This window comes from Miniopterus natalensis, chromosome 5 (genome assembly GCF_054644295.1).
Source record: "Miniopterus natalensis isolate mMinNat1 chromosome 5, mMinNat1.hap1, whole genome shotgun sequence".
NCBI classification, from domain to species: Eukaryota; Metazoa; Chordata; class Mammalia; order Chiroptera; family Miniopteridae; genus Miniopterus; species Miniopterus natalensis.
In genome coordinates this window covers 80686591-80704611 of record NC_142085.1, presented here as the reverse complement: position 1 = coordinate 80704611, position 18021 = coordinate 80686591, and the positions used below count along the sequence as shown (strand labels likewise).

The 18021-nt window shown below is 45.2% G+C and overlaps 1 protein-coding gene across 1 annotated transcript in view; it reads right to left on the bottom strand.

Annotated features, from left to right (window-relative positions):
* Positions 1 to 11257, bottom strand: part of SAMD5 (sterile alpha motif domain containing 5) — a 41741-nt gene extending 30484 nt beyond the window's left edge. Inside the window, exon 1 of the mRNA XM_087817675.1 lies at positions 10512 to 11257. Within this exon, the coding sequence (XP_087673801.1) occupies positions 10512 to 10976 (465 nt within the window). The 5' untranslated portion in view covers positions 10977 to 11257. The remainder of the gene's footprint in view (positions 1 to 10511) is intronic.
* Between the last annotated feature and the right edge of the window lie 6764 nt (positions 11258 to 18021).

Here is an 18021-nt window from a genome sequence, read left to right as displayed (position 1 = left end):
GATCCGAGCGAACCCCTCACGCCCTTCGGGGGCTCTGCCCTCGGGTTCAAAACCAAAACGTCTGCATGAAGCAGAAAACTAAACCGTTACCCAAACCACGTGGCTGTTGCCTTTTGAGCACCCAGGGTCCAACCTCACGGGCCTCACTGCCTCGTGCTTGTCCTGAGAGCGCGGCCTCCGAAAAGCCACCCACGGGAAGTCACCCGTGACACACAGGCGCGGGCAAAAGCAGGGAAAGGGCCAGCATCACTGCCGAGAGGATAAAGCACAGGCAAGAATGCAAAATAAGAGCAATTATGTCAGGAAGAAGACAAGGAATACAAATTAAAAATGCAATAATTAATTAATAACACAACAATAAACTATTTCATGTACTGACAACTGTAAACGTACGTTTGCCAACTCCTACGTATATATACTATCATGGCTACAACTGCAGAAGTGGTTAGCAAACAGAAGGTAAATATCTAACATTACTCATGAAAGAAAGGACATGGAATGTAAAAGAATGCCACGATGATCTAGATTACAAAATTCCTTGTCTCTCTTCAAAAGACATCATTTCATTATTGACTTTACCTCAGCTATGAAAGGATGGTTTACTATTAGAAAATCTCTTAATGTAACAAGTAACAACACTGGGCCCAAAAAGAAAAAGACTCACAATTATTTTTAGTCGCTAAAAAGACACTTAAACTTAGTAGGCTCAAATACCCATTCCCAATAAAAATGCCTAATAAATTAAGAAAGCAAGATGCTTTTTAACATCATGAATATCTTAAGCTAGCAGCCAATAGCAGACTCACAACAAACTACCTGCAGCATTTCCATTAAAATTTGGAATAAGACAGGACTACATAATGATCATTGTTATTTAACACCACTATATAAAATTCCAGCCAAAGCAATAAGACTAGAACATGGAAATAAAAGCTACAATTCCTGTAAAGTAGGTGATAAAATTATGTTGTGCCTATGATTCTGTATATCATTAGAACTTTATCTTCTATCATGTTTCAAAATAAATTTCAAATGGATTAGAAAGTTAAATGTAGAAATAAAACAAAAAAAATAATAGGAGATACGAATAAATATTAAAAGATTAAATAACTAATAAATATTAAAAGATTAAATAAAGAATAAATATTAAATAAAGAATAAATATTAAAAGATTAAATAACTAAAAAATTTAAAAGATTAAGTAACTTGTTCAAGTAAATGGTAAAAAAGGAACTCAAACTCAGTTCTATCTGAGACTGTACTCTCTATATTCCTTCAGTTTGGAAGAAATAACTAAAATTACTGATAAGATGGAATATGTAAGAGTTTTTAAATTTTGGACATCCCCCTGCCCCCCCAAATCCCATAAAACTCTAAGGTAAACCACATTCCCGGGAAAAAACCTCTGTACAATAAAGATTATTTTCCTTCACATATAAAGAACTCTTGCTAAGCAACTGAAAGAAGTCTGGTTCCAATAGAAAAAAACAGGCAAGCACCACGAACACACAATACAAAAAGCCACAAATGTGAATTATCTCAACTGGTATACTCAAAGAAAACTAATTCAAACAGTGAGGAAATACTATTTCTCAAACACAACATTTTCAAATATAAAGTATAGTAATCAATAACAACATGGATAAGGTTCTGACCCAATAAAATGATTAAGCTAATTATGATGCTAAACTAAGACTATGGGGTGGGAGCAGGGTGGAGGGGGTCGATGGGGGAATAAAGGGGGACATCTGTAATACTTTCAATAATAAAGATAAATTAAAAAAAGAAGTTTATCCAGTAGCCTGTGGGAGACCCAACTAGAACTGCCATCTATCCAATCCTGGGCTTTCTCTTTTGTGACTGTCAAGGGACTCATGTGCTGATAATAAAGCTGGTTATATTAATTTCTGAAACCACAAAAAAATAATATGTCCTGTATAAAAATCATTTTTAAATGGTATCTGCTGACATAGGTAGGAATAGTTTTCCCTTATCCACATCTGGTGTAATACAGTGTAATACCAGATCTGTGTAAATGTACAGGATAGATATTCTTATACATAAGTGATTTTACAAAAACATAGTGTAATGTTAGAAATTGTAATTCTGACCTGTTAAATTCCTAATTGACCTGCTTCATTGTTCTCTAAATTTTCCCAATTCAGTGTGTTCACTTTTCAATCAGAAATATTTTCAAATTTTTATAACAAACAACTTTTTATTCACTCAATAAGAACACCTTAAATCTATAAAGTTCTTTTAGAATTTACAAAGCAACTCCATAAACATCATTCCATTTAATTCATACTACATCACTGTGACATAGATACTGGCACCATTTTACGGAAGAAATAACCTCTCTCACACTAACATGATCACATTATGCAAGTCTTCCAAAGACAGGACAAAGGGAAGGGTTCACCCCAGTTGCGGGTCATAAACGGGTCCTCAAAACCAAAATAAAACTTTAAATCATGAGCATGGCTGACAGACAACCCTAAACAATGTCAGTAATCAAATACTCCTCCCTGAAAACTCTCTCTTGCTGGCTAAACCCTAGTTGCCACAGCTAATGTCCAGTTTTGATGGTATGTGTATTTGCGTCAAACTAGCATCTTTTTATTACCTGTCCTTTAATAAGCATTAAGTTCTACATGGGAATTAATTCAGAGAACTCCCAGTTATACAGTTGGAATCAACCCACAGACTTGGTGACAACAGTCCTTTCCTGGAACAAGTTTGTAAAAGTGGCCATGTCTCCGCCATAGTACTACATATTCCTAAGTTTAACAACAGATGTGAAATAAACGATAATAGCACCATGATTTGACAAAACAAAGACACAAAATTCAAGTTATTATTCTTATGTGACCACTTGGTTGGAGTTTTTATTTGTGTTGAAAATCTGAGACAGTAAAACAGTACAAAGTGAAAGGTGTAACCCTTTAGTTTGATTAAGTTCAAATTCTATTTCATAGATGAAATATTTTAATTGATTTTTAGAGAGAAAGGAGAGAGAGAGAGAGAAATATCGTGAGAGCAATACATTGATCAGTTGCCTCCTGTACATCCCCTAGCTGGGATAAAGCCCGCAACCCGGCAGGTGCCCTGACTGGGAATCGAACCCGCAACTTTCGGTGCATGGAACAACGCCCAACCGAGCCACATCAGCCAGGCCCATAGATGAAATATTTTTACTAATTTTAAATACTTTAAAATTGAAATGTATTCTTTATTTTAATTGTTAATTGCTTTAAAACTAAAGAAAATAATTACTGTGTATTATTCTTTATTATTACTTAAGATAATTTTGTCAAGTAGAGGTGGGGGTGTTAAAAAATGATATACTCTGGGTGCCAGATACAGCAGATACACTTCTAGTCTTATTATAAAATTATGGTATGCTTTAGGGAAAACACCTTATAACTTGGAAAATCTGTTCATTATGATTTTGATAAACGAATATATATATCAATTTTTTTCCTTATCTTTCTGACATGTTTCAAATGAAATAGTTCTTATTTTTTATATTTATAATTTGATGGAAACATAATAGTAAGGTTTTTAGAGCAAATTAGACCATTTATTTCAATTAGAAGCAGTAATGAAAACTCTTTAAACTATTAGATGTCACTTAGTCTCTACATAAGAGAGATTGTATGCTTAATGCCGCTTGGCACGATCCACAGTTATTTGCCCTTAATTGTTTTCATATTGATTGAAAACAAGGATTCCCTTCCTCCTCCTCCTAGGACTCCCCAAGTCCAAATCAGTGGTTGATCTGAAGTAGCATTTTTCCCATCAAGCTTTAAAAACAAAAGCTGTTAAAAGCCTTTCAACTAAGTGCTAGTGGTAGTAATGATAAGCCTTAGTTATAACCAAGGACTCCATGGTGTCTCTAGCTCTACACAGGCCATGACCTTGAGAAGCTATGACTATCATGGATCCTGGAGTACCTTCCCTCACCACAGGCCATTTTCTTCCAGATACCTTAGGATACCCCTTATTTATTTCAAGGACCAGCCCTGGCTGAGTCCCTGTTGTCTGAGTCACCTTACTTATTAATCGAAGAACTTTTATGCATATATGTAGAACCCATGGACACAGACAATAGTGTGGGGAAGGACTGGGGGGTGGGGCAGAGGAGGGGCAGAGGGGATCAATGGGGGGAAAGAAGGGGGACATCTGTAATACTTTGAACAAGAAAGAGAGAGAAAGAGAGAGGGAGGGAGGGAGGGAAGGAGGGAGGGGAAAAGAAAGAAAATTCATTTCAGAACGTATTTCTGGTCAACCAGAATCTTACATTATCTTAAAAAATGCATTTTTATCAAAACTTATTTCTTATTTTTCATGGTATACCTTAGACAACTACCTAAGAGCTGACAAGGTTCATGAGGGCATCCTTAATACTGCTATTTCTGTTTTTAGCTTTTTTTTTTTTTCACTTAAAAGTGAGGAAGCAAGAATGAGTACAACTATGACTTCATTAAGACCTGGAATGGCAGTGTAGGGAACAGAGCTTTCAGAGAGCAGGACAAGCCAATGAAAAGCCATAAGAACACCATGAGACTCCTCAAATCCAGATTAACCCACCAAGCGCTGCAGCTTACTACTATCTGGGCACAATTTATCTAATTCATTTCCTTGGGGACACAGTCACCTTTACACTAATTATCTCTTCAGAGAGTCCATGACTAGTGCCTTGTTCTTTGCAAATACACAGGGAATTGTCATTTGTGTTTTTGAAAAGCCTGTAGAGGAATTTCCGTATCTGCAACATGGATACACACTAAGACCATATAAATATATTTTGTTGTTTTTGTTGTTGATCTTCACCTGAGGATATTTTTTCTACTGATTTTTAGAGAGAGTGGAAGGAAAGGGGGGGGGAGAGAGAGAGAGAGAGAGAGAGAAACATTGATGTGAGAGAAAAACATCAACCAGTTGCCTCCGGTAGTGCCCCGACATGCTCCAATTTCTCTTATCCTTAAAAACACACACAACAAATCCACAAAACTCCTCCCTCAACCCAAAGTCTCCCTTCTTCCTCTAGCTGAAGCCTCAGTTCGATCTTCTCAGTCCAATTTTGTTAACAAGGTGTCTGGTGCACAAAGGAAATGGAATATTATTTCAGTGCTAAAAAGAAATGAGCTATTCAACTGTAACTGAAAAAAAATTAAAATAAAAGAAGAAATGAGCGATCAAGCCATAGGAAGACATGGAAGAAACTGAAATGCACATTACTAAGTAAAAGAAGCCAATGTGAGAAGGCTGCGTACTGTATGATTCCAACTATGACATTCTGGAGAAGGTAAAACTAGGGAGAGAGTAAAAAAATCATGGGGGGGGAAGGGATGACTGGGCAGAACACAGGATTTTTAGGGCCGTGAAAATACTCTGTGTGATACCATAATGGTAGATACAAGTCATTATACATTTTCCAAACCCACAGAATGCACAACCCCAGGAGTGGCCCTAATGTAAACTCTGGACTTTATAGATGACTATAATCAGTCGATGTTGGTTTGATGGGGGACTCAAGAAGTCAAACATTTTGAGCTTTAGTTATATAATTAACAGGCATGCTAATTAACGCATGTAGAAAGCTATTGTCCCAGGGAGTGGAATGTTTGACTGGATCTGCCCTGACTTCAGGAGGCCCGCAAGCAGTTCGACCTTTGTGCCCCAGGAGGACTGCAAGTGGCCAAGATGCTTTCTGAGCCCGTGCTCCAGGCAGAGAACGTCCGCAGCCCACGACGCAGCCGGAGAATCGCCGTCGGCAGGTGACGGGAGGCTCCGAGCCCTGGGCTGCGGCTTTTATCAGATTAACCTCTTCCCCTGAATTCCAAACCCCTTACCAATTTTCCCTGAATTCCAAACCCTTCACCTACACTTTCCTTCTCCTTATAAAAAGGGCCGGCTGAGATGAGATGGAAGGCGGGCCTTTTGTGCTACCCAGCCCGCCGTCCTCAGATCGCCGGCCATCTGGACGCGGCCGTAAGGACTGAGCCCGTCTCGCCGACCGGGTCTGGCGGGGCCGGCAGCACCAGCCCGACTTCACCACTTTCAGGCTGATCCACTGTCACAAACGCACCGCTCTGACGGGGGCGCCGGTACTGGGGAGACTCTGCACGTGTAGGGGCAGAGGGTTCTCTCAATTTGCTGTGAACTAAACCTGCCCTAAAAAAAGTAAGTCTTACACGTACCAAAAAATGGTTCCCCGTGTTCCCTGTTCCTATGTCCTCTCCTTGTCCCCATCTCCTAACCTGCTGTCTCAGAGGTCCCCAATAGCACGGCTGCTCTTCCTATGGGAAAACGTTAGCTCTTGTCCTACGTGAGCAGTTATGTCCCCCCGACCAGCCCCTCCTTGCAGGCTCACTGTTTGCACGCCTCCCAGAGCACCGCTGGCTACCTACCTCCCCCCTACCTTTCCCTTCACCCCTCACCCCCTTGCCTCCCTTTGTTCTTCTTCCCCTGCTGTCTCCTAAATCCTGGTGGTCCCCAGCGTCCTGTCCTGGTCCCCTCTCTTCTCCATCAACAGCTCACTCATAGTCATGGCTACAGCGCTGGTGACTCGCATATCTGCATCTCCTGCCCCAGAATCTCCTCTGCCCCACTGCCAAACTCCCAACCGCCCACTAGACAACTATGTTCCTCTACCCCACAGGCACACAGTATATGTTTAAACCTGAAGGGAACATCTTTCTCCCCAAAAGTGCTCTTCTTGTGGTCCCCTACCTCAGGAAATGGCATGAAACCCTAAACCAGAAATCTGCATGTCATCCCCACCTCTCTCCCCTCCAGCCTCTGTCATCTAAGCAATCATCAAGTTCTGTCCATTCTGCCACTCGGTTACCTCCATTGTCCCACTGTCACTCCACAGGCCAGGCCACCTACAAATCTCTCCTGACACTGAAGTGACTTCCTAATTGTTTACCCTGCCTCTGGCCAGGATCCATTAATAGCTCCCCTCCTGAGACACACTCCAAATTCCTAAGAGGACGTCAAGGCCATCCGGGACCAGCCACTGTGCGTCTCTCCATCTCTTGCCACCTCCTGGAAGCACTCTGTGCTCCAACCAGGCTAAATTTCTTTACACTCCTGTTGCATGCTGAATTCTTTCCCTTTCTGGCCTTTGCACATGCTGGCCTCTTTGCCTAGAACAGCCGTCTCCTAGGACCCTCCTCTTCTTCAGGCTAAACACCCCCAACCTTCAGACCTCAGATGAAATACCAGCCCTGGAAAGCCTGTCTTGACCCCAACTTCCTGCAAACTAGGTTGGATGCACCTGTCCAGGGCAGCATGTGCTCCCATCCAAGTAATCCTCACACCTGGTCATTATTATTCATTCACTTTACGTCTTCCCTGTAAGAACCCGAGTTCCTTGAGGGCACGGCTTCTGTGTCCTGCCAACCACAGTAACGTGGAGCCTAGTAGGAGGCTTTGGCAGAGAGGAGCTTGGTAAAGTAATGCAATGATATATGGAAAGTTTACCTAACCCCTACCCTGTGAAAATACTTTATCCCCGTTTCACTCAGGTAGAAATCACAGCACTCAGAGAAGCTAAACACAAGGCAGGAGAGGGGCTGGAGTCCAGGTGCTCTTTCCAAGCTTCTGGTTTTCCAAAGCTACAGACTTCCTTTGTAAAACAAAGAGAAACTTACTTTTTACTTACATTTTGACTCACCCCAGAGAGGGAGTGGCAACTGATGATAAGATGTAATGAACACACCACTGCAGCACAGCACCCAGGAATGTTAAATGTTAGTGCAGCAAATCCTACATCCTACAGTCCTCCCAGGCGATTCTTGGGAAAAATCTCTCAACTTTCTTCCCTCTGCAAGATTCACTATCCCTGCCTTGATCACCCTTTGTATAATCTATTTTTAAGCCCTCTAATATTCTCATAAAAGCACAAAAAAATCACAGGGATCAACGATGCAAATTCCCATAAAGGAAGTCATGGAAAGGTGCACTGGCTCTAACAAGCAGAATTCGAAACGTGCATAATGAACGCTACACGTTAGGATCACGACAGAACCAAGGAATCTGGAGAAGTTACAACATCGCATTTTAAAGAAAAGGTCCTAGCGCTGTTTGCGAAGAAATACGCTGCATCAGAAAACAAATTATGAAAGAATTTAAAATGCAAAACTTAAGAGACAACGCACATATAAGCAAATTCCGAATCACCAATATCATCTGGACTACACACGTGTATGCTCAGTTTGGGGAATATTAATAAATTTTAGTTCAATTTCAGTGCTTGTTTTTCTTGTAACAAATATGTAAACATGCAGTAACAATTTTTTTTTTTTACAATGAAATTTGTCAGCTCCATTTTTTGGTCCCTATTAATTATGTACAGAAAGTGAATGGGGGTCTCTCTTTATTTTCAAACATTACTGTTATGGGATTTATATAGAAGTTGACTGAACCAATTATTTACATAGAAAGTAAATAGTATCACAGTGCAAGGTGAAATTTTCCTCTATAAATTGCTCTCACTCACTCAAATGCACGGCCACATCACGCATTGATCTGGGCAGGAGTCCACAGCCCAAAGCCTATGCCCAGACATTTCATGTTCCTTGGAATCACTCCTCTTCCACTGAGGAATCCTTTTCAGTTTCTAAGTTTGATATCTAGACTTGCCTTTTTAGGTATGAGGACCCAAATGTGCTACTTCTGCCCTGTCCCCCTCCTCTGCCTTCCGGGTCCCATCACACAGCTCTTCACCTAAACAATAAGCCAGCTCTGATGACACCCCTTGTTTTCTGCCTCCCCTTCTGGCCAGGACTTGCACTTACCATGTGCCAGGTACCACATTCTCTCAACCTAAGCCCACCCCACTTCCTGGGACATAAGTCACCAAAGTCTGACCTTGAACTCCTTTGCCCTGCTGACTCCAGAAGCCAGCTGCTGTTACACGGATGGTCGAGTCCCTCTATCCACAGTTAGACATGCTGTAACTCTACCAGTCTGGGAAAATTATGCTCCATCTCCATTCCCGTTTTGGACACACGTCAGTAACACAGTAAGAGTGGGCAACCGCAACATGTGATTAATTTGAGGCAAACCATCCTCCGAACCTGTCCTCTTTATGTAGTTTTTATAAAACAAATTCATACACAAGCAGGTTATCTAAACTGCCTAGCCAGGTCTTGCAAAATAACATATGTATAATATTAAACTCTTTATTCGAGCCCACCCTAGAGACCATTATCTACTTTTTACAAAGTTTTCACTTGAACTTCCTTAAATCCAGACATTATGACCTTAACTCAATACTATGAAGCGACGTGTGTGTCCAAGACAAGCACACATCTGGATTATTGGCATTTCCCTGATAGGGAGCTGTTTAAAATGCCCCTCCAGCTGCCACATCCTCACTATCACGCCCCTGGGGGCTTCTCTACGGCCTGATTTTCCAGCTGAGGTGCCCTGGTCCTGGGTAACACCAGGCCAGCTAGGGGATCAACTGTGCTGTCTCCTGCCCCCCCTTCAAGTCAGGACCCTATGCCTAAAGAGGGCTGGAGGAACCCACATGGAACGGATTCCACTGGAGGCAGAACTCTTGTGGGAAACAAGCCCCTCTGTTGCTTAACTGTTCAGTGCCCAAGCCCCCCGCTCAGCCTTCCTCGCGGAGCAGCTGCCAATACTGCTGGCTCCTTCCCTGAGGCTCCCTGCCCAGGGAATCCCTCACTGGGTCCTGAAAATCTCGCGTCCTTGTGCCCTGTTCTCCTCTGGCAAGCGCAAGGCCCCTCGGACTTTCTACAAGCCGCAGCTGTGCCTACTTCACCTCTTCAGGCCCGATACTAAACCAAACTGGTGACTCAGCTCGGCCCTTGGCCGCGCTCTCTCAGGGGCCCCATTCCCGCCAGTCTTCAGCATCTATTACCTCCCTGTGCTTAGGCTGAAGAAGTGTACCCCAAGTGGACTGACATGTGTCCTGTTAACTTTTCCACATGGGTGTCCAGGTCACTGGTTCACTTTTCAAATGTGCAGCAGTGCTGGGGTCTGGCTTTAGGGGGCTGAGAGCAACAGAGCGTCATTTCACTCTCTCTGCCAGTTTGCCTTGGGAGTTTCTCAAAGACAGAAGGAAAAGTAGGAGGAAGGGGAAGGTTGGAAATACCGCAGATTCTATACGCATGCTTCTGGTCCCCTCAGACCCAAACCCTACGGCAGAGGGCATCAGGAACTGCCCTTTGCTTCTGGAGAGGCACCGTGAGGCCAGCTCCTGACAGGTGAGCGCCGGACACCACACAGAGACTTGGTCCTAGTTTAGAATTAACATCTGGGTCCAAGAACTTGTCTTACCAACCGCTAGTGACAGCAGGAAGCAAGGAATCAAGTGCGAATTCAGAAAGAGCGTAGAAGAAAATCCCAAATGCCCAAAGCATTCTGGCCTTCCCCAGTCCCCCGGAATGGGCTGCCAAGCCTGGGCTGAAGCGGCCGGGCAGGGTCCCCTCCCGCCGCGCGCCCAGCGCCCCCGGGCCGCGCCTCCTTACCTTGCGGGAGTACGGGGGCTTGCTCAGGTGGATGCTGTCGCGGGCCAGCTTATCCCTGATCATGATCTTCAGCTTCAGCTTGGGGTAGCTCACCAGCTCCCTGCCGCGCGGGGCGGCCGCCTGGCTGCGGGGGTCCCCGCGGGCGCCCTGCGCCGGGCCGCGGCACGGCTCCCCCCGGCGGCCGGCGGGGACGGCGGGCGCGGGCGGCCCGGGCGGCGCGGGCTGCGGCTGCGGCTCCAGCGTGAAGTAGAGCCCGGCGGCGGCGGCGTCCTGCTCCCGCAGCCGGCGCACGGCCTCCAGGATGCGGCGGCGGTGCGCGGGCGCCAGCACCCCGATGGCGTCCAGGTCCGGGTCCCCGATCTGCTTGCACACCTCCAGGTCATCGTAGCCGTTATCCACGAAGGACTCCGCGTACTGGGGGAGCTGCAGCGCTTTCAGCCACTCGTAAACTATGTTGGTGCACATGGTGGGCCTGGCACCCCGCCGGCAAACACCGTCCCAGCGCCCGCGCGGCACGGGCGGCACCAGTTCTTGGAACTTTTAATCCTCCCCTCCACGGGAAAAGAGAAATGGCAGTAAAGTTTTCCTTTTAAAAGAAAGACCTGCGCCAGAGACGGAAAGCCATCAGAAGAATCCTGAGGACGGAGAAGCGTAAAGCGGCAAAGTGAATTCCCCAAGCTGCCTGAAGCTCGCAGCGCCGGCGGTTGGGCGAGCCGCTCCGCTCCGCGCCGCCCCTGGAAGCGCCGCCGCCGCGGGGAGGGGCGCGCGCCGGACGCGGGAGTGGGCGGAGGCGGGCGGGGCGCGGCGCACCCCTCGGCCCCGCGCGGGGTCAGCGGCGCGCGGGGCCGCCCCGGGGTTTCCCCGGCCCCGGCGTTCCCGGGGCTGCGCGGCGCATCTCCGTTTCTGGCCGCCGCTGTTGGCGTCTGAACGCACGGCCCACGCTGGGGAGGAGGCTCCTGCGCGCAGACCCCGGCCGCCCGGGCGCGCCTAGTCTCCGCGAGGGCGTGTCGCCGTCGTCCTCCTGGCGGGGAGGGGGTGTCTTCTAAACTGCCGGGTTCCAGCGGCTGCTTGGATTGCTTTTCGTGTTTCTTTTTAATCCTATTTCTCTAGCCCGTGGAAATCTCTGCGCGCGCTTCTTCCCGAGCCCCGCCGACTCCAGCCTGCGCGCCCGCGGGCTGCCCAAGGGCGCGCCCTGTCCGCCCCACCTGGCCGGGCGAGGCGGTGAGGTCAAGTTCCCGTCTCCTTTCCCAGTCCGTGTTGGGTCCCCCTTCCTAGGAGCCTGCGCGCAGGCTGGAGCCCGGAGGTCTGGCTGCTTCCGTGGACGGCCACTCAGTGCCCAGAGCGGCGGCTCTTTGGCCCCGCGGGTGGGAGCGACGCGGGAACAGCCTGCGTCCAGCCGGCGCTGCTTGCGGCCCCTCCGCGCTGCGGCCGGGCACGCCGGGCGGCGGGAGTGGCAGGTGCTTCTGCCTGGCTCTCCTCTCCTAGGCCCCTGGGTCTGCAAAAGTTTGGGATGCGTTGGACTGTCCCCTCTGGTGACATTCCGCACGGCCCCCCCACCATACTTTCTGCCAGGTCCTCTTACCCTAGTATCCGCTGTGTCTCATCTCCAGCCCCCCCTCCCCCCCCACACACACCCCTTGCCTTCTGCCCGGGCGCCCTGGGTGGCTCTGTCCCCAGGGCCACTTCCAGGCGTTCAGTCCTGGAACCCAGGGCGCGGATTTCTCTCCCCCTGCCCCTGGGGCGCGTGGATTTGGACACCCTACCACCCAGCTCGCGTTACAGGGGCCTCTTGGACATCTCCGCCCACAGCACTTTCTCTCCAGAGAATAATAAAATCATGGTGTCCAATGGCTGAGCAAGCGCCTGGGGGTGGGGACAGGAGCTGCAGGTGGAACAGACCCAGTACCCCGCCTAAATTTCCCTAAACATCTGACCTCTTCTTGGGCTAAGAGAATTTTGGTCGAGGTACTGGATTGGGCAGGTTCACTAGCTCCTCCCGTTACGCAGAAGGCCGTTCAACTTCGCACCTGACCTCTCCCAGGACCCCGACTGGACTTCTCCCGCAGAAGTCCGCGCGGCCGTGCCCGCCGCCAGCTGGCCCCCACCTAGGAGGTGGAAAAATGATTTCAGAGCCTTTTCCAGACCTGAGCATTTGGCCCCTGGCGGGGGAGGACCCTGTTCCCCTAAATCAGAAGAGCTTAACCCCTTTTAGGGCACAGCCTTCCCCCCCCCCAAAGATCAGATAGCAGCTTTGGTCCTTTTGCCCAGGACACCACCAGATATAGACGCACCAAGAATATTCCCTGCAGTTCCGGTGGCCTGCAGTGGGCGGGGGGTTGGTGGGTGGGGAGACACTGCCTGGGTTCCCATGCCCAGAGACTCTGGGATCCCAAATTAAGAACAGCTGGCAGAAGGAACCCGGTCGGGGGGAGGGGGGACCAGGGCAAAAACCTGTGGGGCCCCCATAGCCCCCCTCTTTTCCCTCCCCCAGTCACCCAGGCCACCCCTTGGGGAACTCGAGGTAGGGTCGCCAGCCCCCCGTAGGTTGTCTCTCCTGATGCTAGGAGGCTGGAAGCATGCGTCTCCTCCCCACTAGCTCCCGGCCTCTCGCTGCCCAAAGCAGACTCACAGTGCCCCCTAGCGATTGTGCGGGCGAATTTTAAAAGGCTTTGTCCAAGTACCCCAAACTCTTCACTCAGCCCAAGGAAATGAGCTTCAAGGCATTACATTAGTTTCCCCCCAGCTTTCTTTTTCTTTAGTGTTTTTCAGTTGAAGTTACTGGGGTGACACTGTTTTGCAAAACCATACAGATTTCAAGTATACAACTGAACAAAACATCATCTGCCTACTACATTGTGTGCCCATCTCAAGCAAAGTCTTCTCTTCCCCATTTTATTTTCCCCCAACTTAGCCCACCACCACCTGCTCCCCAACCCCTTTCCCTCAGGCTGTCATCACACTGTTGTCTGTGACTATGTGTTTCACCTTCTTTTATCTGGCCCCCAAACCTCTCACAGCTGTCAGTCTGTTCCATGCATCCATGCCTCAGTTCCTATTTTGTTCCTCAATTTATTTTGTTCCTTAGATTCCACATATTATAGGACTACATCAAACTGAAAAGCTTTTGCACAGCAAAAGAAACCATCAACAAAGCGAAAAGTGAACCCACTGCGTGGGAGAACACATTTGCCAATGATCCATCTGATAAGAGGTTAATTTCCAAAATGTACACCACTCAGCACCAAGAGGACAAACTACCCAATTTGAAAATGGGCAAATAGGCATTCTCCAAAGAGGAGATGCAGATGGCCAGCATGTAACAGTGGAAATCGTAACTCGCCCCACCGTTCTTTTGACATTGTTTCTGTAAATGCTGACTCTGACTAATGCGTAGCTTGTAGATGAGCAGTGTGTTTGTATAAGAATCCTAGGAACTAACTTCAGGAGACACAGACTCTGACCTCACACCTCAGGCTGGCCATCAACACCCCCCCCCCAGCTTTAAAATATGAATGTTTACATCACATTTACCTTTATACCCCAGCACTCTTTCATAAGGACCTTTCACTTTTAGGGGGAAAATACTCTAGCAGCTTGAATTATACTGCAAAAAACAGAAGTTACAGCAGATATTTTATTGGAACTTACTATATGTTAGGCATCTATACATCTCTCTCCACACACACACATGCACGTGCACACGCAAGCGTACACACACATGGCATGTAGTAGTAGTATCCAGGATCTTACAGAATAAGAAATTGAGGCACCAAAACACTAATTTGCCCCAAGGTGTTACTGTTCATGGTGGCATGAGGGTAAGAGCTCTGGAGGAATAAATGCAGGGCCTTTCTTGCAGCTACTAACCTCCCCAGTCTCCAGTGTGTGCTGGGGGCATGCCAGAGACACTGGGCTGGTCGTAAGGAGGGACTCCTTTTTCCTTAGATAGGAAACTTAACGCTCCAGGTTTTACTATTGTGTTGTTTTTCTTTCCCAAGTTGTACAAAAAGTCAACAGTGTTGCTTCACAGTCCTTAGCTTGCTTACATATAGGCTTTTCCCTTTTGGGAGCTGAGACGGTCACCTTGTCTCATTAATCCTCAGCAAAGGCAGCAAGTATTTTTATTTCCATTTTATAATTAGGGGGAACTGGTTTGGGGGAAGATGAATGACTTGCCCAAGGTCATACAGTAAATCAAGACAGAGAGGAGAACTACCCTGCCATGTCCAAGCATGTCCCCAACAGGCAGCACTGATTCTTCTTTATTTATGTGCAAAGTCACCATCCCATTAGGAAATAAAGCATCCTGGTGCTCTCTTTGGGAGCCTTTCATAAATTCATCAGTTGTTAATCAGTCATAAATAAAACTTAGTCACTGCCACATCCAGAGAAAACCTGCTATTTATTGGGAGACTTCATTAGTGTGAAATCCCAAAAAACACCCTTTTCCAGATAGCCCTCTACTTCTCCGTTTCCTGCCCTTGTTCAAACCCTCAGGCGTCTATCTTTCTACTGCTTGCCTTTGCATATTGAATCTTTTAATAGATTTAGTTCTAGGGGCTACTACATGTGATCATTTGAGAAGGGAGACGTCTTATGGCCTAAATGTGTCTCTATCCATGGCTAAAGTCCAAAGTAAAACTGGCAAGGACACTGCTAATTTTAAGATTTAGAACTAGAGTTTTAGAGCTAGATGGCCATTCAAGATCATCTCAAGCATCCACCTTACATGGAGGAAGTCAAGGCTCAGGGATGTCTAGCTATTTACCTAAGGTCACACAGCTAGTTCATGACAGAACTGGGACAAGAACCCAGACCTGTTTCCTCCTATGTTCACAATGCACTGCATTGCCTCATTTTTGCTGTAAGTGCTGGTGACTGTCCAAATCATTCATTTCCTCATCAAATGTTTATTAAGTAGGCACTTCAGTGCCAGGCACTGAAGCAAAAAGAGTTCTTCATTAATTGGAACCGGAGAAATCTCAGCATGTTAAATATGCAGAGAACAAACTGATTGCTTTATATGTTAGTTCATGAATTAGGAAGACTACAAAGGTGATATTTTTCTCTATCTTTATCCAAATTCTGTGAACCATAACTTTAGGCAAAATTTATAATTAGACTACCGTTACATCCTGACAACGTACACTTTAACAATCAAGTTGCTATTATACACTAGGCACAGCCTTAAAACACAAATTAATTTACTCAACACACATTGTCAAGTACCTATACTATTCCAAGTATTTCTAAGTGGTATTGCTTTATTAGAGTTGTTTCTTTTTATAAAAATTTTTAAAACATTTATCCTGCTAATTATTATTTAATATGCTTGGGGCCAGATTTTTTTTTTTCTCAAGAGGCCTTCTTGCCTAATGAAAATTAGTGGGAAAGTGGGTTGCGGGGAAAGGTTTCTTTCAGGCACCATATCAAAACTATTTTGTAATGGTAATAACTCTGACAAAATGCCTATTGGTACTTCCAGTGTGATACATTAATGATAATTATATTCAGGCTTTAAATTCTAAATATTAAAAAAACAAACAGCTTTTCTACTGTGCTCAGACTCTGTAACTTGATTTAAGGATATAGAGTGAAAAATCATTTGTTTTAAAATTTTCTTGGTGCCACTTAAGGTTTCTCACCATTTTATTTCAAGATGAATGTTCACACATAGGGTATATAAAAATTAAATTCCATTGAAGTATTAAACATCGGTCTCCAGAGTGCCTAGCTTTGTAAAAGTCAAAGATATATAATATTAGTCTTTCAACACAGAATATGCCTTGCGTCTGTTTAAACCATGACCTACCAAAGTATCTAGGAAGAACCCGTGCACAGGGAGAAATGAGAACAAGGGACCTGAGCGATGGGACAGGCAATCTGTTCTCCGGTGACTGGGTGGAAGGCGTTGGGTTGGCAAAGGGACTGGGGGCAGGTTGGGGAGGGTCTGTTAGTGTGTCTGAATCATATACATTATACTTGTGTGTGACAACTCGTATATGAAAGAAGGAGAGAAAAGGCACAGTAGGGAGTAGCAGCAGGATTCCAATAGATTATTCATCATTATTATAATAGGCCAGTTCTTTAAGGAAGAAAAGAAAAAAAATGTTCAAAAAAAGAGACCTGAAGGTCACTAAAAGAAAGAGAGCCAAGCCCTGGCGGGGTGGCTCAGTTGGTTGGAGCAGCTTCCCAATACACCAAGAGGTTGTGGGTTTGGTCCCCGGTCAGGGTACATACCTAGGTTGCAGGTTCAATCCCTGGTTGGGACACATATGAGAGGCCACAGATAGATGCCACTTTTCTCTCTCCCCCATTCCTCTCTCTCTAAAAATCAATAAAAACATATCCTTGGGTGAGAATTTTTTTTAAAAAAAATCTTAACAAAATAAGAGAGCCAAGAAAGAGCCTAATAGTGATAGAAAATAAAATTCTTATACTCTTATCTTTGGTAATCCCTAAACATTCTCTATTTTACAATGCATTCACAAAGAGGAGGTAAGGATCAGTTCAGTGCTTCCTAAGGTAAACATGATAGGTGGAGCATTTTGTTAAATAATAATAAGCAGCTTTTAGGAGTAACTTTAAAAAAAATCTAAATCAACAAAATTAACTTAGTACCTAAAAGTCAGATTATATAATCTCATACAAGTAAAGTGGTAGTGACAAAAGCTATTTCAGACAAGTGCAAGTTATTCGCATAATCACAGCCATGAAATCACTCAATTTATGACCTAGAGTCCAAATTGAATAATAAATATTTGTTCCCATCTAACAGTTTATTTCCATTCAGGTCTTAGGAAAAATTATTCCTGAGATCTATTTGGCTTTTGATGACTGAGAGGCTGAAGATTGTTTCTTTTGAGTTAAGGTAATTTTATGTGTCTATTAAAAATTTTATTCCTTCTTATTTGGTTTAAATTTGCTATTGAAATATTTACTCTATAACTCTTTAACCCTTAACTGATAAGAAATCTGAATGTCATTAGAGCTCTTACGAAAGCCCAAGTTTTTCTAGCTTTGGAGGGAGGCAGGTGCAGTGCATCACAGTTTTGCAACTATCTCTGACCTTTGAGGTCACTTTTGATATATGTATGAAATCTCGGATCTTCTTTTTGGATGTCAATACAAGACCTGAGTGAAGCAGCAGATCCTTAGACCAACAAAGTCCCATTCCTAGGAGTGTGGTTGACAAACCAGGAATAGTAAGTGTTTTGAATAAATCTTTAAAACTTTTCAGCTTATAAGTTTCACCAAAGACAAATCTTAGACTCTTTATTGAGGTGATAAAATGGGAATATATGTAAAGTACTTATGCTGAATACTGACCTCTGATGGTTATCTCCTTGGAAACAACTGTGTGACTGAGTAGCTAGCTAAACTAGCCACTTTTCATGCAACCTAATTTTCACTTTAATGAATGACTGACAGAAAAATTATGGTTGTTCTGAGTTGGGTATTTGGCAGGTATTTTCTTGAAAATTAATGAAGCAAACCTTAAACTTTAAGT